Source organism: Balaenoptera ricei, chromosome 11 (genome assembly GCF_028023285.1).
Source record: "Balaenoptera ricei isolate mBalRic1 chromosome 11, mBalRic1.hap2, whole genome shotgun sequence".
Classification (NCBI taxonomy): domain Eukaryota; kingdom Metazoa; phylum Chordata; class Mammalia; order Artiodactyla; family Balaenopteridae; genus Balaenoptera; species Balaenoptera ricei.
Window position 1 is genome coordinate 49076612 of NC_082649.1, and position 21229 is coordinate 49097840.

The following is a 21229-nucleotide window of genomic DNA, read 5'->3' on the forward strand; positions in this document are numbered from 1 at the left end:
CAAATTACCCATGACATTTTTCACAGAACTAGAACAAATAATCCTAAAATTTATATGGAATCATAAAAGACCCAGAATTGCCAAAGCAATCCCAAGGAAAAAGAACGAAGTAGGAGACATAACCCTCCCAGACTTCAGACAATACTACAAGGCTACAGCAATCAAAACAGCACAGTACTGGCACAAAAACAGACATATGGATCAATGGAACAGAATATAGAGCCCAGAAATAGACCCACATACCTACAGTCAATTAATCTTCAACAAAGGAGGCAAGAATATAAAATGGGGAAAAGACAGTCTCTTAGGCAAGTGGTGTTGGGAAACCTGGACAGCCACATGTAAATCAATGAAGTTAGAACACACACCATACACAAAACAAACTCAAAATGGTTTATAGACTTAAATATAAGACATGACACCGTAAAACTCCTAGAAGAGAACATAGGCAAAACATTCTCTGACATAAATCATACTAATGTTTTCCTAGGTCAGTCTCTTAAGACAATAGAAATAAAAGTAAAAATAAACAAACAGGGCCTAATTAAACGTATAAGCTTTTGCACAGCAAAGGAAACCATAAACAAAATGAAAAGACAACCTACGGACTGGGAGAAAATAGTTGCAAACAATGTTACCGACAAGGGATTAATTTCCAAAATATACAAATAGCTCATACAACTCAGTAACAAAAAAAACCCAAACAAAAAATGGTAGAAGACCTAAATTGACATTTCTCCAAAGAAGACATACAGATGGCCATGAGGCATATGAGAAGATGCTCAACATCACGACTTATTAGAGAAATGCAAATCAAAACTATGATGAGGTACCACCTCACATGGGTCAGAATGGCCATCATCAAAAATCTACAAACAATAAATGCTGGAGAGGGTGTGGAGAAAGGGGAACCCTCCTACACTGTTGGTGGGAATGTAAATTGGTGCAGCCAATATTGAAAACAGTATGGAGGTTCCTCAAAAAACTAAAAATAGAGTTGCCATATGATCCAGCAATCCCTCCCCTGGGCATACATCCAGAGAAAACTATAATTTGAAAAGATACATGTACCCCAATATTCATAGCAACACTATTTACAATAGCCAAGACATGGAAGCAACCTAAGTGTCCATCGACAGATGAATGGGTAAAGAACACGTGGTGTATATATACAATGGAATACTACTTAACTATAAAATAAGAATGAAATAATGCCATTTGAAGCAACATGGATGGACCTAGAGATTGTCATTTAAGTGAACTAAGTCAGAAAGACAAATCCATATGATATCACTTATATGTGGAATCAAAAATATGACATAAACAGATTCACACACACAGAGAACAGACTTGTGTTTGCCAAGGAGGAGAGGGGTGGGGGAGGGATGGATTGGGAGTTTGGAATTAGCAGATGCAAACTATTATATATAGAATGGAGGAACAACAAGATCCTACTCTAGAGGACAGAGGACTGTATTCAGTATCCTATCATAAACCATAATGGAAAAGAATATGAGAAAAGAATATATATATTCTTTATGCATATACATATATATGTATAAATGAATCACTTTGCTATACACCAGAAACTAACACAACATTGTAAATCAACTATACTTCAATACAAAATAAATTTTTATAAAAGGGCTCTTCTGCTCTGAATAAACATCTACAGTTCTAAGGAGCAAATAATTGTATGCACTTTTGAACTAAACAAGTCAAGTAAATATTACAGAGAAAAGATTATATCACTATATACTACCTCTCCCCCCAAAAAACCACTAATTTTGAGCAAATATTGAACAATTTTAGCACTTTATTGGTCAATTGAGTATATAGTACTTTTTAAGCAAAAACTAAAGAGAAGAAAATAAAATTTGTAGGAGAAACTACAAATGTAATCCTCATTAAATTCCCCAAATTGTATCTTCTTTTCCATATCATAAAATAAGGCTATCTTTTCTGTAGAACAACTACATAAATGATTTGGAACCTAATCAACTGAGATAGAACTCTGAAGGAAATTAAGCGAAAATAAATGTTAACATATGTATAACTGATTCACTTTGTTATAAATCAGAAACTAACACACCATTGTAAAGCAATTATACCCCAATAAAGATGTTAAAAAAAAAGAAAAGAAATGAAATTAGGTGCCAGAAATGAGAAATGTTTCAACATGTTTTATCACACTTCACTCGTCAGTCCTCTGATCTTTTTTTTCTTTAGATTTTTCTTGTCCTCTTTGACTGAATTACATAACATGTTAAGACATAAAATATTGCCTTATTTTTCATTTTTTCTAACCTACAGCTCCTTTCTATTAGTTTTTATTAGACTTTCTAGGCCACTTTGTTAACAGAAATGCCCAGTATTTACACTCACTATTTTCTTATGCTTAAATCTCAGAGGCTGATCAGATGCAGATTCAAGTGTTTAGCATGTACATTTCACAGATGTGCTGTGCACATCCATCAGGAGGCATGTACTGTCCGGTTGTTCCTCTTTTTGTGATGTCAGCAGCCAGTAGTGATCATGTCAGATCCATTATTTCATTCAGGGGCTGCAAAATGACAATATTTTTTATTCCTTCAGTACTTATTACCTGAAGTACTTCTGTAATGAGAAACTTCCCCCTCATCAATTTAGTTACCCTGAGATAGAATTCATAAGTGAAGGGCAGAATAAATGTTTGATTCTTTCCTTTTGTAAACAATTTTCAAAATAACAAGTTGGTCACTTAGCATCTTTCAAAGGTAACCAATGAGGGATTTTTTTTTTTTTTTTACTTTTGTGAACTCTTGGATTTAAACATTAGTTAATGTTTTCAATCAATTTTGGTTATTATTCTTATTGACGCTTTAATTATCCAATAGATAGTCTGTGAGAGCCTCTTTGTTGGCTCCTGAGTCCTTTTGACACATGCTCAGTAGTCCTTGACAGCATCCTTGCCATGTATTCTGTTATGTCAAGATATTCGAGCCTAGTCTCATTCAGTTCCTGCTCAAGAGCTGCAATGGGCTATATTTCCAAAGCTATGGGTGCAAAGGGAGCACACTGCCGCTTGCTTCGTTTCTATATCATTTTAGTGAAATTTAGGAAATATGTGTCTTTTTTAAAAGATAAGATCTATCATGAATTCGTACTGATTCATATTGATACTTCTAATTTGAATTAGTATTTTCTACTTTGTTTCTGTTTCTCCTTTCTCCCATGCTGAAAACCCTAGTTCTCAAAGACACCTATGCAATTGCATAGATGCTTTGTTCACCCTGCAATTCTAGCCAAGGTTGAGTAGCATGCACTGAAGACACCTCAGGTGAGTCATAAATAAAAAGGCTCATTTCTTGGAAAAGGGTTCTTCCATGTTTTGACTCTTCTGTCCAGCCTGCTGGGCCTCAGGCCACTCATAAGTAAGTTGCAATCATCCCATAATGACTCCTTCAAACTGCAGACATGGAGTCCCAGGATTTTAGGAGAAGCTTCAGAGGGGAGGGTGGAAATCACATGCACTTTATGTGTTGTCACCACTTCTTCCAAGGCCATGGTGTGGGGTGACCGTGTCATTCAAAGGCTAATGGGCTACTCCTCTATGATTGTACAAGGGATGATAAAGCCATTTCTGAAAAAAATTGTCACTAACTAAAGATTACACCAGAAAGGGGGAAAAACAGGTCACAAACTTTTCTCATTTAGGTTTAGACTGGGGGCAGGAGGGCTTCTTTTTTTTCATGGAGAAATATATAAATATATTTATCAATATTTATATATCAATAAAGAATAGAACCAATATAGGATATGTTATATAGAATATGTCTATCAATCTAGAATTTATTCTATATTCAACAATTATTCATTAAGCATCTACCATGCACCGTGTACGACTCTGGGGAATCAAAGATGAACAAGATAAACTCACTACCCTTAGGTAAACAGACATGTGAGCTAAATAGCTTTTGAATGAAAAGCTATTTAAAACACAACGATATGAGTGAAAAAGTGATTGAAGCATAGAGAAAGGGGAGATTAATTCTGGACAAGGAAAATTAAGAAAAGTGTTAATGGAGGAGCTGGTTAATATCCCAGGCTTCCAATTTCTTTAGCTCATAGGAGGTGAGGCCTGCCCCCGATTATAGGGTATATTTCATAAGGGTATGAAGCACCACAGGCTTATAATATCAGATGAGGAGACCATAGCATTCTTCATAGGATAATTTAATCTGCGTCTTAACCCAGTTGAAAGGAGTATGAATCTATGCCCCCTTCGGTCCCCTCATGCCCCAGACCAAGAACAGAGATGAGATGCTCCTGTGAGAGATGCCGCCACAGCAGAGGAAGCACACAAGGTTGGAAGTGGGTGGCACAGCTAAACAAAAGGAGGAAAAGAAAGACACCAAGGAAGGAGGCCAAACTGAAAACCTAAGTCACAAAAGAGACGATGATTTGCGCTAAGGACAGGCACTGCTGGAAACACGGAGCAGGGACAGGTTGCAGCCCCCTTCATGCCTCAGTTTGCAGCAGGCACCTTCCTCTCATAAAGCTAGGATTTCTGTTAAAATAAAAGTGTGTACAAACTGGATTATTCTGAATATCATTTTAATAAGAATATAAAACTTATCAACATGTAACGTTTTCATGGGAGACTTGAGCTTCTGTCTTTAAAATCTATTTATTGGTATTCATGATGCAATATGTGAATATCCTAAAATAAATATTTGAAGTCTCCTCCACTTCTGTTTTGATCTCCCCTAGCTTTGTTTCTTGGCCTTATTTGCCAAGACAACACATAAAATCTCTAATCTCTGATGAGGTAGGGTTTATGTTTTGTTTACCTGCAGCTATGTGTTTTTTTCCCCATCTCCTGTTTGTGTATGTGCAGACACCACTGATGTAAGGCAAAAAAGCAAAAACATACTGTTTGCATTTCTTATCAAAGAGCGTATATGACCGTTAGCATAACTGATGCTACCTTGGGCCCATACAGTTCCTCCTGTCCTCCCGCTGACCCTATCCAGGACTGTACTGCACAATAAATCACTTCTCTGTCATTAGGAGCTTTGTAGTTAAGAGACATTGTTTAATAATCATTAGGACCAGGTGGCCTCCATGCTCTGTTAGTCCCTAAACAATGATGAAGACCTTTGCTGACGTATTCCCAGCGCCCACGAGACCAGTTACCCATTCATAAAACTTGACTTAGGAAGGCACGTCCTATTTCCGAGCAGCCCCCCAACTCCTTGGTTAACTATAAAATTGTCCCAATGTCCCCTCAGAGGTGTGGAGTGCAGCTGCGAATGCTTCTGGGTCGTTGTCCACCTGATCCAGATCCCACCCTGTAACTTATCCTGTAATAAACTGGTCCATTGATTACATGGAGCTGCCTGCCTCGATTTTCTGTCTCAAGATGCCTTCTCAGTTCAGTGGGCACTTTTGGTTCCCTCTGTCCTCCAACATTGCACGAATTATGAGTTAATTTATACTACAGATTGGATACAGTAAAAGAAAAAGAAACCTTAAAGAAAAAGTTCATTGGCAGCATGCCTGTGCCAAAGTTTATGTATATGCTGAAGTTTTTAAAAAATATACAAAATTGGAGTGGGATCAAGCATCTTTACACAACTGGGCCCAAGCTGTTTGGGCCTTGTGTCTTTCTGGGACAGGAGAATGGGAGCCTGTGACCACCTCAAAGGCCTGTATCAAAATGGCTACTGACCAGGTCAAACGGATTTCCTATTGCCAAGTTGTGTTAACCAGAAATAAACAATTTTCTTTCTGTCTGGTTGATTTAACCTCTTTGTGATTTAGTTTCCTTATGTAAGAATAGAACTATTTACCAGCACCCAAAGTCTAGGAGACCATGGAATGTTGAAGACGAAAAGAACCTTAGAAATTGTTCATTCCACTCTCACAGGTGATAAAAATCATGGCCTCAGATGGTTAAGTGACTTGTTCAGAGTTGCAAAGCTCAATTTAGGGGCTCATTGAAGAATATTCTAACAAAGGTTGGAATAGAATTCTCTAAAAAAGACATATATATTTATTTAAATTAAAGATATTTAATAACATTTCTTCTTAGGAAAACATGCAATAATACTGAAAGAACTTTCTATTAGTCTTCTGAGAACAATGGCTTCAGAAATAAAGGGGAGAAAATTAGAGGCAAAGACATATCCTCGATTTAGTATCTTAAGCAGTGCTATGGTCTCAATGTTTGTGTCCCCCAAAATTTGTATGTTGAAACTAACCTCCAAGGTGGGACCTTTGGGAGGTAATTAGGCCATAAAGATAAAGCCCTTATATAAGTGTTCTTATAAAAAATACGCTTATAAAAGAGGCCTGGAAGAGCTCCCTTGCTTCCTCTGCCATGTAAGTATACAGCAAGAAGTCGGCAGTCTGCAACCTGGAAGAGGGTCCTTACCAGACCTGACCGTGCTGGTACCTCGATCTTGAACTTCCAGCTACCAGAACCATAAGCAATAAATTCTTGCTGTTTATAAACTCTGCACTTTATGATATTTTTACTATAGCAGCCCAAATGGACTAAGACAAACATTGATAATACCCTTTAGCAGAGGGCAGAGCTTTAAATAGAGGATACAAGCACAGGAGGTATAAAATTTAATTCTTATGACTTTTTTTGTTAGTCAAAGAAGAATTCCTATATGTAGAATACTGTACCTTTTTAATTTCAGATTTCAAATTACAAGGGTTACTCTGCTGGCTGAAGAGGGATTTCTTGAATCTCTCTATAACCCTTCTTTTCAAATTGTGGTGCAAAGCTGGAGGAAGCTGCATAAAATGAGAAAATCATTATAAGCACATTGTTAACTATGCATAGCTGACTCCCAGGAAGCATTTGTGAGGGTAGCAATATTCACTCAACAGGACTAAATAAGAATTTAAATTTTACTCCAAATAGCATGACTTAATGTTACAATTTTTCATTCTACAATCCAGAAGAAACACATCACTCTGTTCTCTTTCAAAAGACTACTTCTAATTATGTTACTGTTCTTTCATTTTATTTATATTATTTTTTCATAGAATGACTAAATTATATATTAGTTGTGTGTATAAATTGAATTTTGCAAACAACAGACTTACAAGGAAAGATGCATTCTATGAATGCTTAAGTGCTTGTATCATGCCCAGAACCATGCTGAACACTCTCATCATGGTCCTTGTCCTGAAGGATCTGACACTTTGGACCAGGAAGCACACATCTGCATTAGTACAGGGTCAGAGGCCTGCTTCTGAATATACAGCTGGAGAGAGATCAGATTGGAGGGGCCAATCTTATCAAGAAGAAAGAGAGAAATGAATTTGTATACATTAGGGCTCAGCAGGATGAGTTAGATTTAATAAGTAAATAGTAGGAAGCCACTGGTTTGAGTGGAGAAGGTAAGGGAAGTACCTCAAGACACATTTTTGGTCTTGATAATTCCCTACTGTTACCCACCAGAAGTTGCCACTTCCCTAAGTCAAACACCAAAGGGCAGTGTTGGCCCAGGACCTTCTAGTTGATGCCCAGCATAATTCTACCTGTCAAGGGTAAAGGTAGCAGCCCTTTCTGACATAACTCACTGTCTGCTACAGCACCAGTGGGTCCTTCAAAAGTGACTTACCCCGGTTGTGGCAGCCATCAGTATCACATTAATTCAGATACTCTTAAAACCTTGCTATTCATTTAACTTGATAAGCCTCTAGTTAACTTAGAATTGCTTTTACTACTCCTGATGGTCTGAATTAATCCTCACAAAAACTTTCTTGCATAAGTTAATATTCAGTCAACTTAAGATTCATATACAGGGCAGTATTAGAAAGCTATTCTATCTTATCAGAATAATTATCACAAGCGACAGCACCCTATCTTTAAAGTTTTCATGGAAGAATTAAAAATTTTGCACAGAATGATGACTCACACATAACTTAAAACTGCAGATAATATAAGTATAATTATATATATATAAGAATTATAATACTAAGAATAAAATTACTAATACCTATGACTTGTATGTGCCAGGCACTATGGTTACTCTTTCATGTGCATTAGCTCACTTTTTTCTCGACAATAAACTTATGAAGTAGGTACTATCCTATAGGTGAGGAAATCAGACATTATATAACACCCAAGATACTTTCTGAGGTAGTGAGTCTGCCAGCACAACGATTGTTCGAGAGCAAATACCATCACCACTAGCATTACACAAGTATAGCACTTTATAAACATTTCACATACTTTATTTCCTTTATCACAATAGTCCTATAAGCTACCTGAATTTTACTGATGAAGAAACTGATTCTAGAAAAGGTAATGGTTCCTTCAATGTCACGAGTCTAAAGGTGTGGCTTTTGTTTGTTTTTATCATACCAAATAAAGTAACAGCAGAAAAAAAAAAAGAAATCTTATACATTTATATTGTAGGTTTTCTCAAACATACTACATGGATTCTTTCTAAAGAACTAGTATCTCCAAAAATACATTGGCAGACCATCAGTAGCCCACAGGGCCCCCTTTGATAGTGACTCAAACAATATATTTTCTACTGAAAAAAAGTTATTTTGACATATTACTATTTAAGAGGAGATTGCTATATGCTGATTTTTAAAGCATTTATTTAACATAACAATCAAATCTTAACTATAGAGTTAAATCCAAAGCTTACGTTGGCTGCACAGGTTCTACCTAAGCAATAACACATAAAGACTCCTACTAAAAGATAATGTATGTACCTTAGTCACCTTATATGCTCAAAGATCGATTTTGGTTTCCAGCAATGGAAATGAACCACTGATTTCATTCTCAGCTTACTGGTCTTAAGATTCCCATCTTATTTTTGATGAAAACAGATGTCAAATCACTGAAGGCAGAGTTAGGATTCTAACATCCTGTCTTTTAAAATAGTTGCTTTTAGATGGTTTCCACAGATTTGTCTCCATGGAAACTGGATAAGAAAGGCCACCACCAGCCAAAAGTAAGCAGTTTCCCATTTAAAGTCACTTGTTGGTTGTCAGAAGGGATCTGGCTCTGCAATTCAGGGTACTACCACAGCTTAAGTCTGCAGGAATTTATACAGTAAATAAATATGTGAACAAGAAGGTTTTTTTGTTTGTTTGTCCATTCAGTTTTATTTTCAGAAGTTTTCCTTTGCAATTACGAGACAGAAAAAATTGATCTTGGTCTTTAAGCTTTGGTAAATACGTGAGTGTAATGTTTAGACTTGTATTTATCTCCTTTATTTGAAAGGCAGTGACTTTGGTTAGCACTGTAATTTAAGGTTCCCCAAAGAGGAATCATTCCTTACTATGAGCAATGTCATAAACTTTAAAGTATTCTGGAAATACATTTTTACAACCACCATGATTGTATCTTAACTTGTAGCAAGGAATTCCATCTTGCCAAAAATATGAAATCATTTGTTATACTGGCAGTGTAAGAGCATAATAATAAGGTGTTTTTAATAGTTTCATTCTTGCTTTATAATACTTTGAACTCCAATAAAGAAACAAAATACATCCATTTAAAAAGTTTTTAAATATAAAAATTAGCAGGACAGGCATATGGAAATTATATTTAAATTTCAAAGGATATTTTCTCTCAATTTAGTAGTGAATCATTAAGGTAACCAATAAGCTATTTGAAGTTATTTACATAGCACTAAAGTTAAGAATTCTTCTCCATATATCTATATCAGTATTTAAATGGAAATGTATTTTTGAATATAATATCTTTACTCAATAGAGATATGGCAGATTATATTTTGACTTATTAACCAGTTTTCTCCCTCATCCTATGTTCTTATGCCCCTTCACCCACTTTCATTTAATCAGGTAGACAGTTCTGCGGGATTGCCTAAAGGAAAGGTTGACAGAAGAAAATGGAGAAAAGGGTAATCAATTTTAGACTCTTGAGTCTTCAAAAGGCTGGCACTCAGGGTAACTGAAAAGAACACCAGATTTGGTTTAAAAATTTTTTTAAAACCCACAAAAAACCCCAAAAAATAACCCAAACATGATAGATAAGAGCCAGGCTACTCTCCAGGCTGGGCAGAAGTCAAAGGGGGAACAGTGAGAAGTTAGAGGTGGGCAGGTCCCAAATAAGGTAGTCCCTTGTCGAGCCCCCAGGCTAACTGTGCCAGCTGTCAGTTTGTTTACTCTCAGCTCCAAATCCACCTTCATTGCCCTGCTTGTGACACTGGAACATATATCCCTTGTCAGCTGGCTGGATGTTCAGCTTTATCTGCAGAGGGCACTAGTGGAGGATGGAGCCTGTCTTTCTGGGTCCAGTGATGCTCCTGCCTTGCCTTAGTTTGGCAGCAGTGAATGGTCAGCAGGAATGGGACCCCCAGCGGTGCTCATCCCCAGCCAGATTCAGTGCCACCAACCCTGCAGGCAGCTTTCCAGAGAGTTCCATGGAGCAGCACCTACCAGTGGGCAGCCTCCCCTGGTCCCATAGAGGGCAGTTCCTAGAGGGCAATTCCCAGCACACCACTCTTACAGGCTGATTTCCAGCAAGTCTACAGCACAGTACCTCAGGACATTTCTCTGACTTTCCAGTGAGGTCTGGACCTCAGCCCAGGATGAGGGTGTCCTCTTCTATTTTGTTCCTTTCTTGGGTGCTGTGCCTCAGCCCTATAAGTAGTAACTTCCTTATCTGCTCTTCTTATAGTCTTTAGATTTCTCTTCCCCTCCTCAGTAGATAATACCCTGTTATTATTAGTAATTCTTAAACAATTCTTTATGTGAAACCTTCCCTGTTGAAATCAGTTTGGTTTCTGTCCTCTGAATAGACCCTAACTGAAACAGATTTGGTTCCAAGAATGTCCAGGAGGAGCCATAGAGATGGCATTTGGAAATTGATTTGATTGTACCCTTGGAACCGAGCCCACTGCTGGGTTGTTTGCCAATAGGACAGAGGATGATAGTAATCCATGGCATGCAGTGGCATCACAGTTAGTCAGTTGTCACCTGAATGAAGAGCCAACTGAAGCGAGTGCCCTGGAAGCTTGAGTGGCTGCTACACTTGACCATCAGGCAGTATGAAGACCACGAGGATGGTGGGGTGGGCGGGTCCTTTAGATGCACTGGGGCACTTACAGAGAGACAATGACAAACCTGGGTCCTTTAACTCTCAGCTCAATTCATAGTCTAAGAGCCAGAAAGATTCCATGACAGCCCTAATAGAATGTATTTCTTGCTACCACGGCACTGGTATGGCTGATAATCAAACACAAATCTAATTGATCAGGTTGCTGAATTACAATGTCAGCTGAATGTACATTTCACCAAGTTTCTCATGCAAAAGTTAGAAAAAAAGATTAGAATACTAAAACTCCAAGTAGGGACATGTTGTTGGACCCAGATAAAACTGACAATCTTGAAACTCAACTCACTCTGAGCCATCATTGCCAGTGGAAGTAGCTTGAAACCCTGCATCTGAGAAGATAAGACTTCTTTTGCTTCAAAACTCTATACTAACCTCACCTAGGACAGACAGGGTAATATCTTTAAAAGGGATGCTCATTCCTCTTAAGACCCACAACAGTGAGCTTTAAGTCAGGAACAAGGGTCATATCTCAATATGATCCAGGGGAACTTGTACACTTCCCTATCTGCTCTGCATCAAAAGATTTTGCTATTCCATATCAGCAGCAACCCAGAGAACATGTGCAGGAGTGGATTCTAAGGGTGTCAGGACAAGAAGGATGAAATATAGCACTATATCAAGCTGAATTCATTCAAATGTGTGTACTTACTAGAGAGTCTAGATTTAATATATTAGTTTGTGCAGCTGGAGGTGTACTAAAACCTGGACTCAATGGTGGCCTACATTTAATGAGGATAAAATGCCAGAGCTTCTCTGGCTTGTGGAGGAGGGAATTCAAAGGCTTGGAGAGACAGGAATGCTGGGATAGATTTATCATGGGTGACTTGCACACTCACTTCCCAATTTCGTTCAGCAAGAACACTCAGAAGCCATTCCTTTTGATACCAAACAGGACCCTGTGGGGCTCCTGGGCACAAAAGCCTTTCTGTGTCCCCCATTTCTTTGATTATAGGAAATAGGTTTCATTCAGCCTCCATGACCTTCCCTGAGTTCCAACTGGCAGATTCAAGCAGTCGCTAATTAGGGAAGGGAGGGGATGTGGAGACAAGGGAGGAGCAGTCAAGAGAAACAATAGTGCAGCCTTGGGGCAGGGTCCTGGCTCCTCATTAAGGGAAACACACAATATCTTTGAGCTGTTTTGCAGATACTGAAACACCCACCAGGTGGGAGAAGTTAACTGTATGCTGCCCACAAGCACGTAGACCGCAGACCGGTTGGAACCAGAAGGTTGATGGTGCTGACTCCCAGTTACCTCACCACCAACCAATCAGAAGAATGTCCACGAGCTAATGATGCCTTCTTTGAACCATTCCCATAAAACTCCTCACTACTCACTCCAGGTAGGACACAGAGTTTTGAGGGCATTAGCCTGTTGTGGCCCCCTTTGCCTGGCAAAGCAATAAAGCTATTCTTTTCTACTTCACCCAAAACTCTGTGTCCAAGATTTAATTTGGTGTCAGGGTACAGAGGCCAGGTTCGGCTTCACTTTCACTAAAGCAGTGAGAAACACATTGGAGAGGGGAGAACCAGCATCCTTGAAGACCTTACAGTTGCTCTCCTTTGTAGGCCAGATATGACAAGGAAAGTACAAGGTTCCAATGGGGATGATGTGATTCCAGAGGAGCAGAGGCCAAGAGGCAGCCCCTGACCACCAGTGACAAGTTGGGAGCATTTACCATAAAGGGTGGCAGGGATGTATACTGTTAATGAGAATGCCCGGCCCACAGAGATCTTTGATGGTAGTTAACTGATTGGGGTGCTCTTGGGAAAGAAACATGAGGTCATCCTACTAGAGTATTCCTTAATCCATATAACAGAAAAGAAACTCTAGGTCTGGTAGACAAAAACGTGATTTGAGTTGCTGTTGCCCTCAATTGAGAGTTATCTCCTCTCACATAGTTTCCAGACGTTGGTCAATTCAAAGACTAAAAGCCCCTTGATTAGTGCAAAAGCTGGGGCCCCTTGAGGAAGGGCCCTGAAACATTGCTATACCTATGCAATAAATAAATTTTCTTCCAACCCTTCTCCAGAGATCCCTGCAGCTATTTATTAGAGTGACTGCTCACAGAGAAGAAGGAAATACACAGGCTTTCAGGGAATACTGGACACCAGTCATAAACTGACTTTATTTCCTAGAGTCTTATAATGCCACCGTGGTACACTAATCAAAATGGGTTTTTCTTTTGTTTGTTTGCTTCTTTGAGGGGGGAGGCATATTAGACCAAGTTAGACTTATAATGGGCCCAATTGTTCCACTGGCTTGGTGATATTTCTCTCTAGTACCTGAATATTTAATTGGAATTGCCACAATTGGCAACTGACAGAATCATCAGACTGGGTCTCTGAATCTTAGGGTGAGGGAGTGTTTATATGTTTTGCTCATTGGTATGTCTCAAGTGCCTAGAATAGTGGCTGGTGCATAGTAGGCATCTAGTAATTAAATGTCAAATGAAAAAATGAATGAATGAATGAACTACATATTAAGACATACAGTCTTAAACTTCAAAATAATAGTTACTTTCTTGTCCAAATATCTACACAAAATTTGTTTTCTTATTAACAGTACCTAACTTTGGTAAATGACCATTCAACTCCCTTATCGTTAGAAAGATTTCTGTAAATAATTTGTAACCAGTGATTACTTCTCCAATGCCTAAGGGTCACTGAGATTTAGAAAAAGTTTTTAAAATCCTGAATTTTGTGTTTTCAGTTTTTTGAGAGGTCTTGGTTTTATCCCAGCCTCGTCAGGATTAGGGAACTACTTTCCTTTCTTTCCTGTAGCCCAGCTCTGTCCCCACTTTCACCCCCACATAAAAGGGACATTTGTGTTGAAGTTTGTTTTTGGTTGGGCACTAACAGTAAAAGAGCAGGTTAGGAGTCACAGGGAAAACCTGACATATCTGCTTCTTTTAACCTATGACCTTCCCAGCTCTGCTGCTAAGCTAAAGTGTTCCCAAATGTATGTAGTTGGAGAGAATAAGAATAAGCATCACTCGAACTGAAAGTTTCTCAAAGTAGTTCTTTACCAATATTAGCACCAAACTTGTACTTAAGATAAAAAGGAAATAAAAAGCTAGCACACTGACCTGAGTGATGTAGATGATTTTGTGCAGCTGGATTAAGATCTGCTGAATAGGATCACTGATCTGACGTACTTTCCTCTGGGACACAGCAATTCCTGCAGATGCTGTGGATGACAAATTCTTCCATTAATCAAGACCCTTTTCCCCTTCAAAAGTGGTATTAAGTGGAAAATGGGGTAAAATTCTGAAAAAAAAATACTCTCATCCTACCAACGAGAAAATATGTAGAGACCTTGTTACACTTCAATATTTTATGATATGGGATGCACAATTCTTTCCTTCTACTTCTCAGACCTCTAAGTAACATAATAATGTTATCATTTGTAACATCTTAAAGACTGTTTATCACTTGGAAATTTTGCCTGCAATTACACCAGGCTGCCACAAGGAGTCAGTGGTGTCTTGGATACTGTGGCCGTTGAAAAGCTGGGCTTCAGATATGTGCAGTTAAGGGATTATCACACTTAAAAATTTTAAATTCATTTGCCCTCAGTAGCAAATAAAACTAATTTTATTAAAACTACTAAAATACAAATAGTGAATAGGCAATCTTACAGAGCAAACAAAAAATAAAATTATAATTTGTAATAATCAAGGGTTTGAAAATTATGTTACTTTCAAACCCTTGATTATTACAAATTATAATTTTCACCGAGATTTCTCTTCAGGTCTAAATAAGACACATCTATAATTTATCCTGAATTCTCATCACAGAGCCACATCACTTTCACAGTTCTAGGCTAGCTTGGTATCAAACTGAATATAAGCTGCTTTCCCAGATTCACATGTCATAGCCACAAGTGGCCCATTCTTAACTTTGAGGAATGTAAAGCTATTTAAAGGAATAGCCTTGACCCTTGTATTAGCCACAAGGTCCCCTCTGCCTCCTCTCACCCTCAGATCCACACTGGAGAAAATGGAAGAGAGACTTCAGATATGTGGATGTATATTATCCTCTCTCCCACATTTCTGCTCTTTCCCTTCCTCCAGATAACATGCAGCATGCTTTCTGAAATAACGCTTTTCTTGACAATTTCTCTTTTTTAAAGAAAAGTTCCAAAGTCCTTCTTTTCTTACCTTCATACAACTTTGAGCACATGAAATTAAATGTGAATACAATCATTGCTTTAGCAACAGCTAAGATTTTGAAAAATGATTCTTATATAAATGATTTCTGAGAGAGTTTGCATATTTTACCATAAAAACTTGTTTTCAAAACATTTATAGAGAAAATTTAATGTGGCCATTAAAAGATTCACCTTGTTTTATTATTAGCATACCAAAATGTATGTTTAGGACACAGACCACAAAAAAGAAAATAAATATAACATTGAAAGAAATATTATTTTCCTTATGGGTATCTTTACTGAGTTTGTTGAGAAATTCACACAAGAAATCATCTAGCTCTAGTTCATCTACATTTAATACCCTGTTTAAATGTTTGCAATTTAAAGGATCTACCTCCTCTAGGAACTGTGTCTAACTCCTTTTAAGCAACAATTACTTGCCATTAAGATGAGGTTTAATAAATTACCCTTAGGGTAAAAATGTGAAGGTAAATCAGAAAGAATTAAGGTAGCTCTGAAATAGAAAACAGAGAGCTGGAAGTATCTGCTCCAGCCTGCAGAGATGGCCAAGAGTACATATGTCATATTTTCTACAATGGTGCTTCCTTGCAGAAATAATTCTTAAAACGTAATTATTTGTTTGTCTAGACTGATATCCAAAACTAATGTGGCCAAGTTGATGTTGCTATAGGAACACTAACTTTGCATTTTCTGAAATTGGACGGCTTGGTTTTTGATCACACTTATGTTGATTACTTTATGTTTTTGGTATATGGACTTTCATTCATAGGTAATGAGTTAAAATCTCACAGCATGGCAGAGTTTTTAGATTTGTGATGACATTTTGAGTGGGATGTCTACCTTGCCACAAGAATGTATTCATCTGTGGCTAGATATAAAAACAGAGATAGTTAGCTAGAATGCGTGCCTTCTGAACTACTCAATATACAAAATTACTTAAAATTATTTTTCTTAAGACCTTTGACCACTACTCTCTCAATCCCTGTAAGTCCTTGAGTTTTGAAAATAGTTTTGGTTGCTTAGTCTCTAAAAAATAAATTTTAAAATGTGTAATTACACATGCCCATTGTAAAACAAGCAAACAAATGTAAAACAACCTAAGTATCACAGAAGAGACTTTGAGGGTCCCTGGAACCACCACCCATCAGCCACCTCCCCAGAAGAAACCTCTGATATCAGCTTGGTGCGTTGCCTTCCAGTTACTTTTCTATTTACGTACTTCAGTGTGTATCTTCAGAACAATATTTTTCAAATTGTGGTTGAGTCCTAAATCTGTTTAATGAATCATGACCAGCATTTTGAAAAATGGAATGGAATGGCATGAAATGAAATAGAATAGGATATAAAAATTTCAAAGTGCATTGCATGTAGTAAGGATCCACCCAGTCGAGATATAAAATGTGTGTCTTACTAAGTGTCATTTCCAAAAAGACTTACTTCCAAAAAGACTTTGAAAGCTACTATTGTAGAAAATCTATAGTATTATCTCATGCTTTATTTCCCTCTTTTTAAATAAATGGTGACACATTATAAGACTGTTTTACAATTTTTATTCTTAGTCTGTCATGGAGATTCTCTTTTATCAACACACCCAGTTATAGGTTATTCTTTATGACCACTATTGAACAGTATTACATGTCCTGCATGCATTATAGTTTCTTAGTCACTTCTGTCTTGATGGGAACTTAGTTTTTTTTCAATTTCTCATGATTATAAATGATGCTGCAGTGGGTATATGTGTGCATGCCTCACTGTGCATAGTACAAGAGGTCTTTTAGGGTAAATAAGGAGAAATTAAATAGCTGGGCCCTTTGATACACATATTTCCTATTTTAACAAATACATTTTAAAGTGGCTGAATCAATTTGCACTCTGATCAGAAGAGAATCCATTTTTCTATACCGTGATCAACACTATAATCAAACTTTTCAATTTTGCCAATCTGATTTTGTTTTATTTTTTGTTTATCTGAATGCTGATGAGGTTATTGTACTTCTTCGGTGATTTTCTGTTTGCATCCCAAGCTTTTTTTTTCTTATTGATTTGTAAGTGCTCTTTACATTGTCTGACTACTAATCCTTTTATTGTATTTTATATGTTAAAAGTATTTTCACCTAATCTGTTACTTCTTTTCAATTTAAAGGGCAGACCAGTGGTTAGGAATCTGCGCTCTCACTGCCAAGGGCCTGGGTTGGATCCTTGGTTGCTGAACTAAGATCCTGCAAGTTGGGGAGCATGGCAAAAAAAAAAAAAAAAGACATCATAGAAACTGATCATATTCCAACGTCAGTCATATACAGTATGCCCATGATTCATATCTATATGGTTCCTACTGTGAAAGATAGAAAGTATTTGGTCTCATTAAAATTTAAATAAAATCAAAGTTTACATTGGAATACTTTATATTCATTTTACAGTTTTTATTAAAATAGTGAACTTAATTAGTGTTTTAAAACTTAGAAGGAAACTACAAAATTCATTATAAGAGGCAATTTACTTAGAGTGTAAAAAAAAATTATATTTGCTAGCTTACTGTGTGGTGAGCATGACATTAAACAGCTACTTTTCCCCTCTGGGGTGGTGGGTATGAGGACCTGGAGGAGGTGTTGGCAAGGGTTTTACACATTTAATCTCATGTGATCCTCACAACTATTCTGAATGGTAGTTGTTTCTATGCCCATTTTATAGATGACTGAAATTAAGGAGATTGTCCAACCAAGACTGAAGAACTGGGACATGCAACAAGGTGGGCCCTAAACTCTACACTGATTTAGTCTCCTAACTTGTCACTGGGAGACCATGAAATTATGGACAATGTAACATAATATATATGCTCCTTCCCACACCTGAAATACTACTTTTTTCTTAAAAGGAGTTGCTACTTTTAACATGTTCTGACTATACCTTTGAACACTGGAAAGCATGTACAAGTAATAAACTGGAAGCGTTATGTCTTTAGCCTGTGCAGTGCACTATATCTGCTTTATTATCTCATGGCACATTACAATAGCCAAGTTAGTTGCCCATTCCTGGTGCTTTGAGACTTGATTTACATCATACATCCAGTCTATTGAAACCACATTTCACAACACAAACTCTGAAACTGTTAATTACTACAAATTGAACAAAAGGTGGATTACACATGTTCCCCCAATTGACCATGATATAGTGTCAACCTACTATTTTTCTGAATTCTTTCTGCTAAGAATCAGGAATTTTTGAACAACTGGAGAAGAGAAAGCTTTGAGCAGGAGCTCCCTGAAAAAAGTAAAAAAAAAAAGTTTCCCTTTATGAAGGGGGCTAAAACATGTCTTCTCCATATGGGACCAACTGCCCTGTTGAAAGACAACCTTTTAAATTTAAGTACAGTGAACAGATTTGCTCTGGTCTCTTTCCTCTACTTTTGTAAAAAGGAAATAAAGTAACTGAATTGTAGCTTAAATCTGCAAATGCTCAGCAATGAACCTCTGTGCCCAGCAGCATAGAAGGCAGCAAAATTAGACAAAGAACGTTGTATTCACAAGGGGCTCATGGGAGGTCCATTTAGAGGACCACGGATGAAGGACAGAGAACTGATGCAAACATTTCAGCTGAGAAGACCAAGAAGAATGAATAGGTTTTCAGTAGGCACAGGACATGGATTTGGTGTGAGGGAGGGTATATTTGAGTGGCAGCTTCTGAGTAGAAAAACAGTTTCAGCAAAGGACAGGAGTCAGCTAAGTGAGTGCCACATCTGGAGAACAGCAAAGTGTTCAGTTTTCCCTGCGTGCAGTACCATGAAAAGGTATAGTACTGGGTGCATCTGCAGAGGGAGCCAGGGACCATAGCAGATGGTGATTTCAGGAAAGGTGATCTCATGAGAAGAGGTCTAGGGCCTAAGTCAGGCTTGGCATGGAGCAGCACATGGTGACTGTCTGTGAGGAGCAGGAGCCGAGGAGGGGCCAAAGCTTGGACCTGAGTTGTTAAATGACTCCCACGGAAGGAGAGAGGGAAGTGAGAGAGAAGATGATGACCAGAAGGTGTGGGCATGGAATCTTTCCCAACACAGACCAACAGATGGTTCCACAATCAGGTAGAAATTATTAGGAAGAGACTCAATGGTCTGGGCCTAGTCCCCCCACAGTCCAGCCCCTGGTAGAACTTTCCACAAGATGACAGGAAGCTGCAATAAAGCCTCAGCACTTTTCACCCTGGGTGACCAGGCTCCTTCCACTCCATTTCATTCCAGCTTCAGAAACAAGCTGTTTAAAGGCCAAAGAAGCAAGGCTGCTTTGAGGTCCTTCACTCTTGAATGCTGGCTGAATCACCTTTACATAATGCATCTCACATCTTGTTCAGGCTTAATTTGTGTGTGTGTGAGGATTAGGGTTTCATCCTATTCCAAATTCTCTATGTCTTTATTTTTTTCAAAATATATAATCTCAGGATATTTAAAGTTGCTAAGCCCCTTAAAAGGACTACATAATACACATGGCAAGATGCTGTGTGAAGAATTCACTGTTGTATTATTTCCCACACTTACTTTTGACCTCATGAACCTCCTGTTATCAAGAAGCAGAGTGAGTCAAGCACTGCCCCAAGATGGGGAGGCAGAGAGGAACCAGGGAACAGAGAGCATACATTCCTGGACTTTAAAAGCAATAGTCTAAGCAGAAGACAGAGAGATTCACAGGACCTGTAGCTGAACAAATTCATCATTCTGCCCCTCCTGGACAAGATAAAGCTTCTTTGAGGAGGAAGGATGAAGACACACGAGAAGGAAAGAAGGTCTCAGAAGAGATTCAAATTCCAGCTCACTTGGGCAAAGTCTTGGGTGGGGGCAATGAGGAGGGCAGAGATGTTTGATGGAAGTCTCTCTACGTTTGGGGATTCAAGAGTGGAAAGGCTGGGGGTGCAATTCCCACAGGGAGCTCTGGGAAGTCCTAGCCATGCAGATGTTCCCTGCACCATATGACCTGGGATGGAATGGGGCAGGAGAGACAGCTTCCTGGGGTGTCAGAGGCTCAGCCCCCAAGTCTCCAAACCCAGAGAGTGTGGAAGAGTAGGCTAACCTTCCCAGACCCCTGAGAAGGTGAGCTGACAGAGCAAGGAGCTTGCCCCACAGAAGTCCTGCCTTCATGTCAAGGGGACAGCCAGAAATGGGAACGTGTACTGGGAGCTGGAAGTCAGGGAGGGCTGTGCCCACTTCTCAGGACAGCAACGTGGAAGAGTGACCCCCACTCAGTACTCAGAGCAGATACCAGCACAGGCAGTCTCAAAGCCTCAGTACAATGATGCCAACTGAATCCTTGGAACAAAAATACCACTCAGGGAAGAAGAAGAAGAAAGAGAAGTGCAATTCTGTTTGTCTGACTTTAAGCCTGATATGATAAAGAAATCACCAACACATTGAAATTTGCCTTTAGGCTAATTGATTATGTTTTCTGAGATGTGGAATAGGGGCTTAATATAAAAATTAAGTTCAGTTTTGGGAAAATATATAAAGTTAGATTTTTTTCCCCTGAATTTGTGACCTAAAAATAACATGCATTTGGCCTAGTCCATATAACCTGGCCCTTATCCATTGACTTAGTTGTTCTTATACTATGCTACAATCACTAACCAAGCCATACTGGCTCCTTTTATTCCTACTAGAGGGAACCTTTTTTTCTCTGAAAGTCAACTCTATTGATGAAGCTCAGAATTCTCAAGAAGAAAATATTGTGCTGTGAAAATACACTGTGTTCAGCACTATGGATGCAAAAGCTAACCAATCAAACTAAAAGGAACAGAAAGAAAAGATAGGAACCCTCCTCTTATTCAATTACCTGGACAAGAAAAATTTATCTCAATCATGGAAAACAGACAAAATGATCATTGCTTGATTCTCTGACATCATGTTATGACATTTTCTAATAGTTTTACTTGATTCTAATCTAACACTCTTAATCCACATCGATAAAGGTGAAGGC

The 21229-nt window shown here is 38.3% G+C and overlaps 1 protein-coding gene across 6 annotated transcripts in view; it reads right to left on the reverse strand.

Annotated features, from left to right (window-relative positions):
- NEK10 (NIMA related kinase 10) overlaps nucleotides 1–21229 on the reverse strand; it is a 309939-nt gene that overhangs the window by 23520 nt on the left and 265190 nt on the right. For all 6 annotated transcript variants that reach the window (XM_059937555.1, XM_059937551.1, XM_059937552.1 and 3 more), the window contains 2 exons: nucleotides 14194–14294; nucleotides 6679–6789 (listed from right to left, as the gene is read on the reverse strand). In XM_059937555.1, the coding sequence (XP_059793538.1) occupies nucleotides 6679–6789; nucleotides 14194–14294 (212 nt within the window). The remainder of the gene's footprint in view (nucleotides 1–6678; nucleotides 6790–14193; nucleotides 14295–21229) is intronic.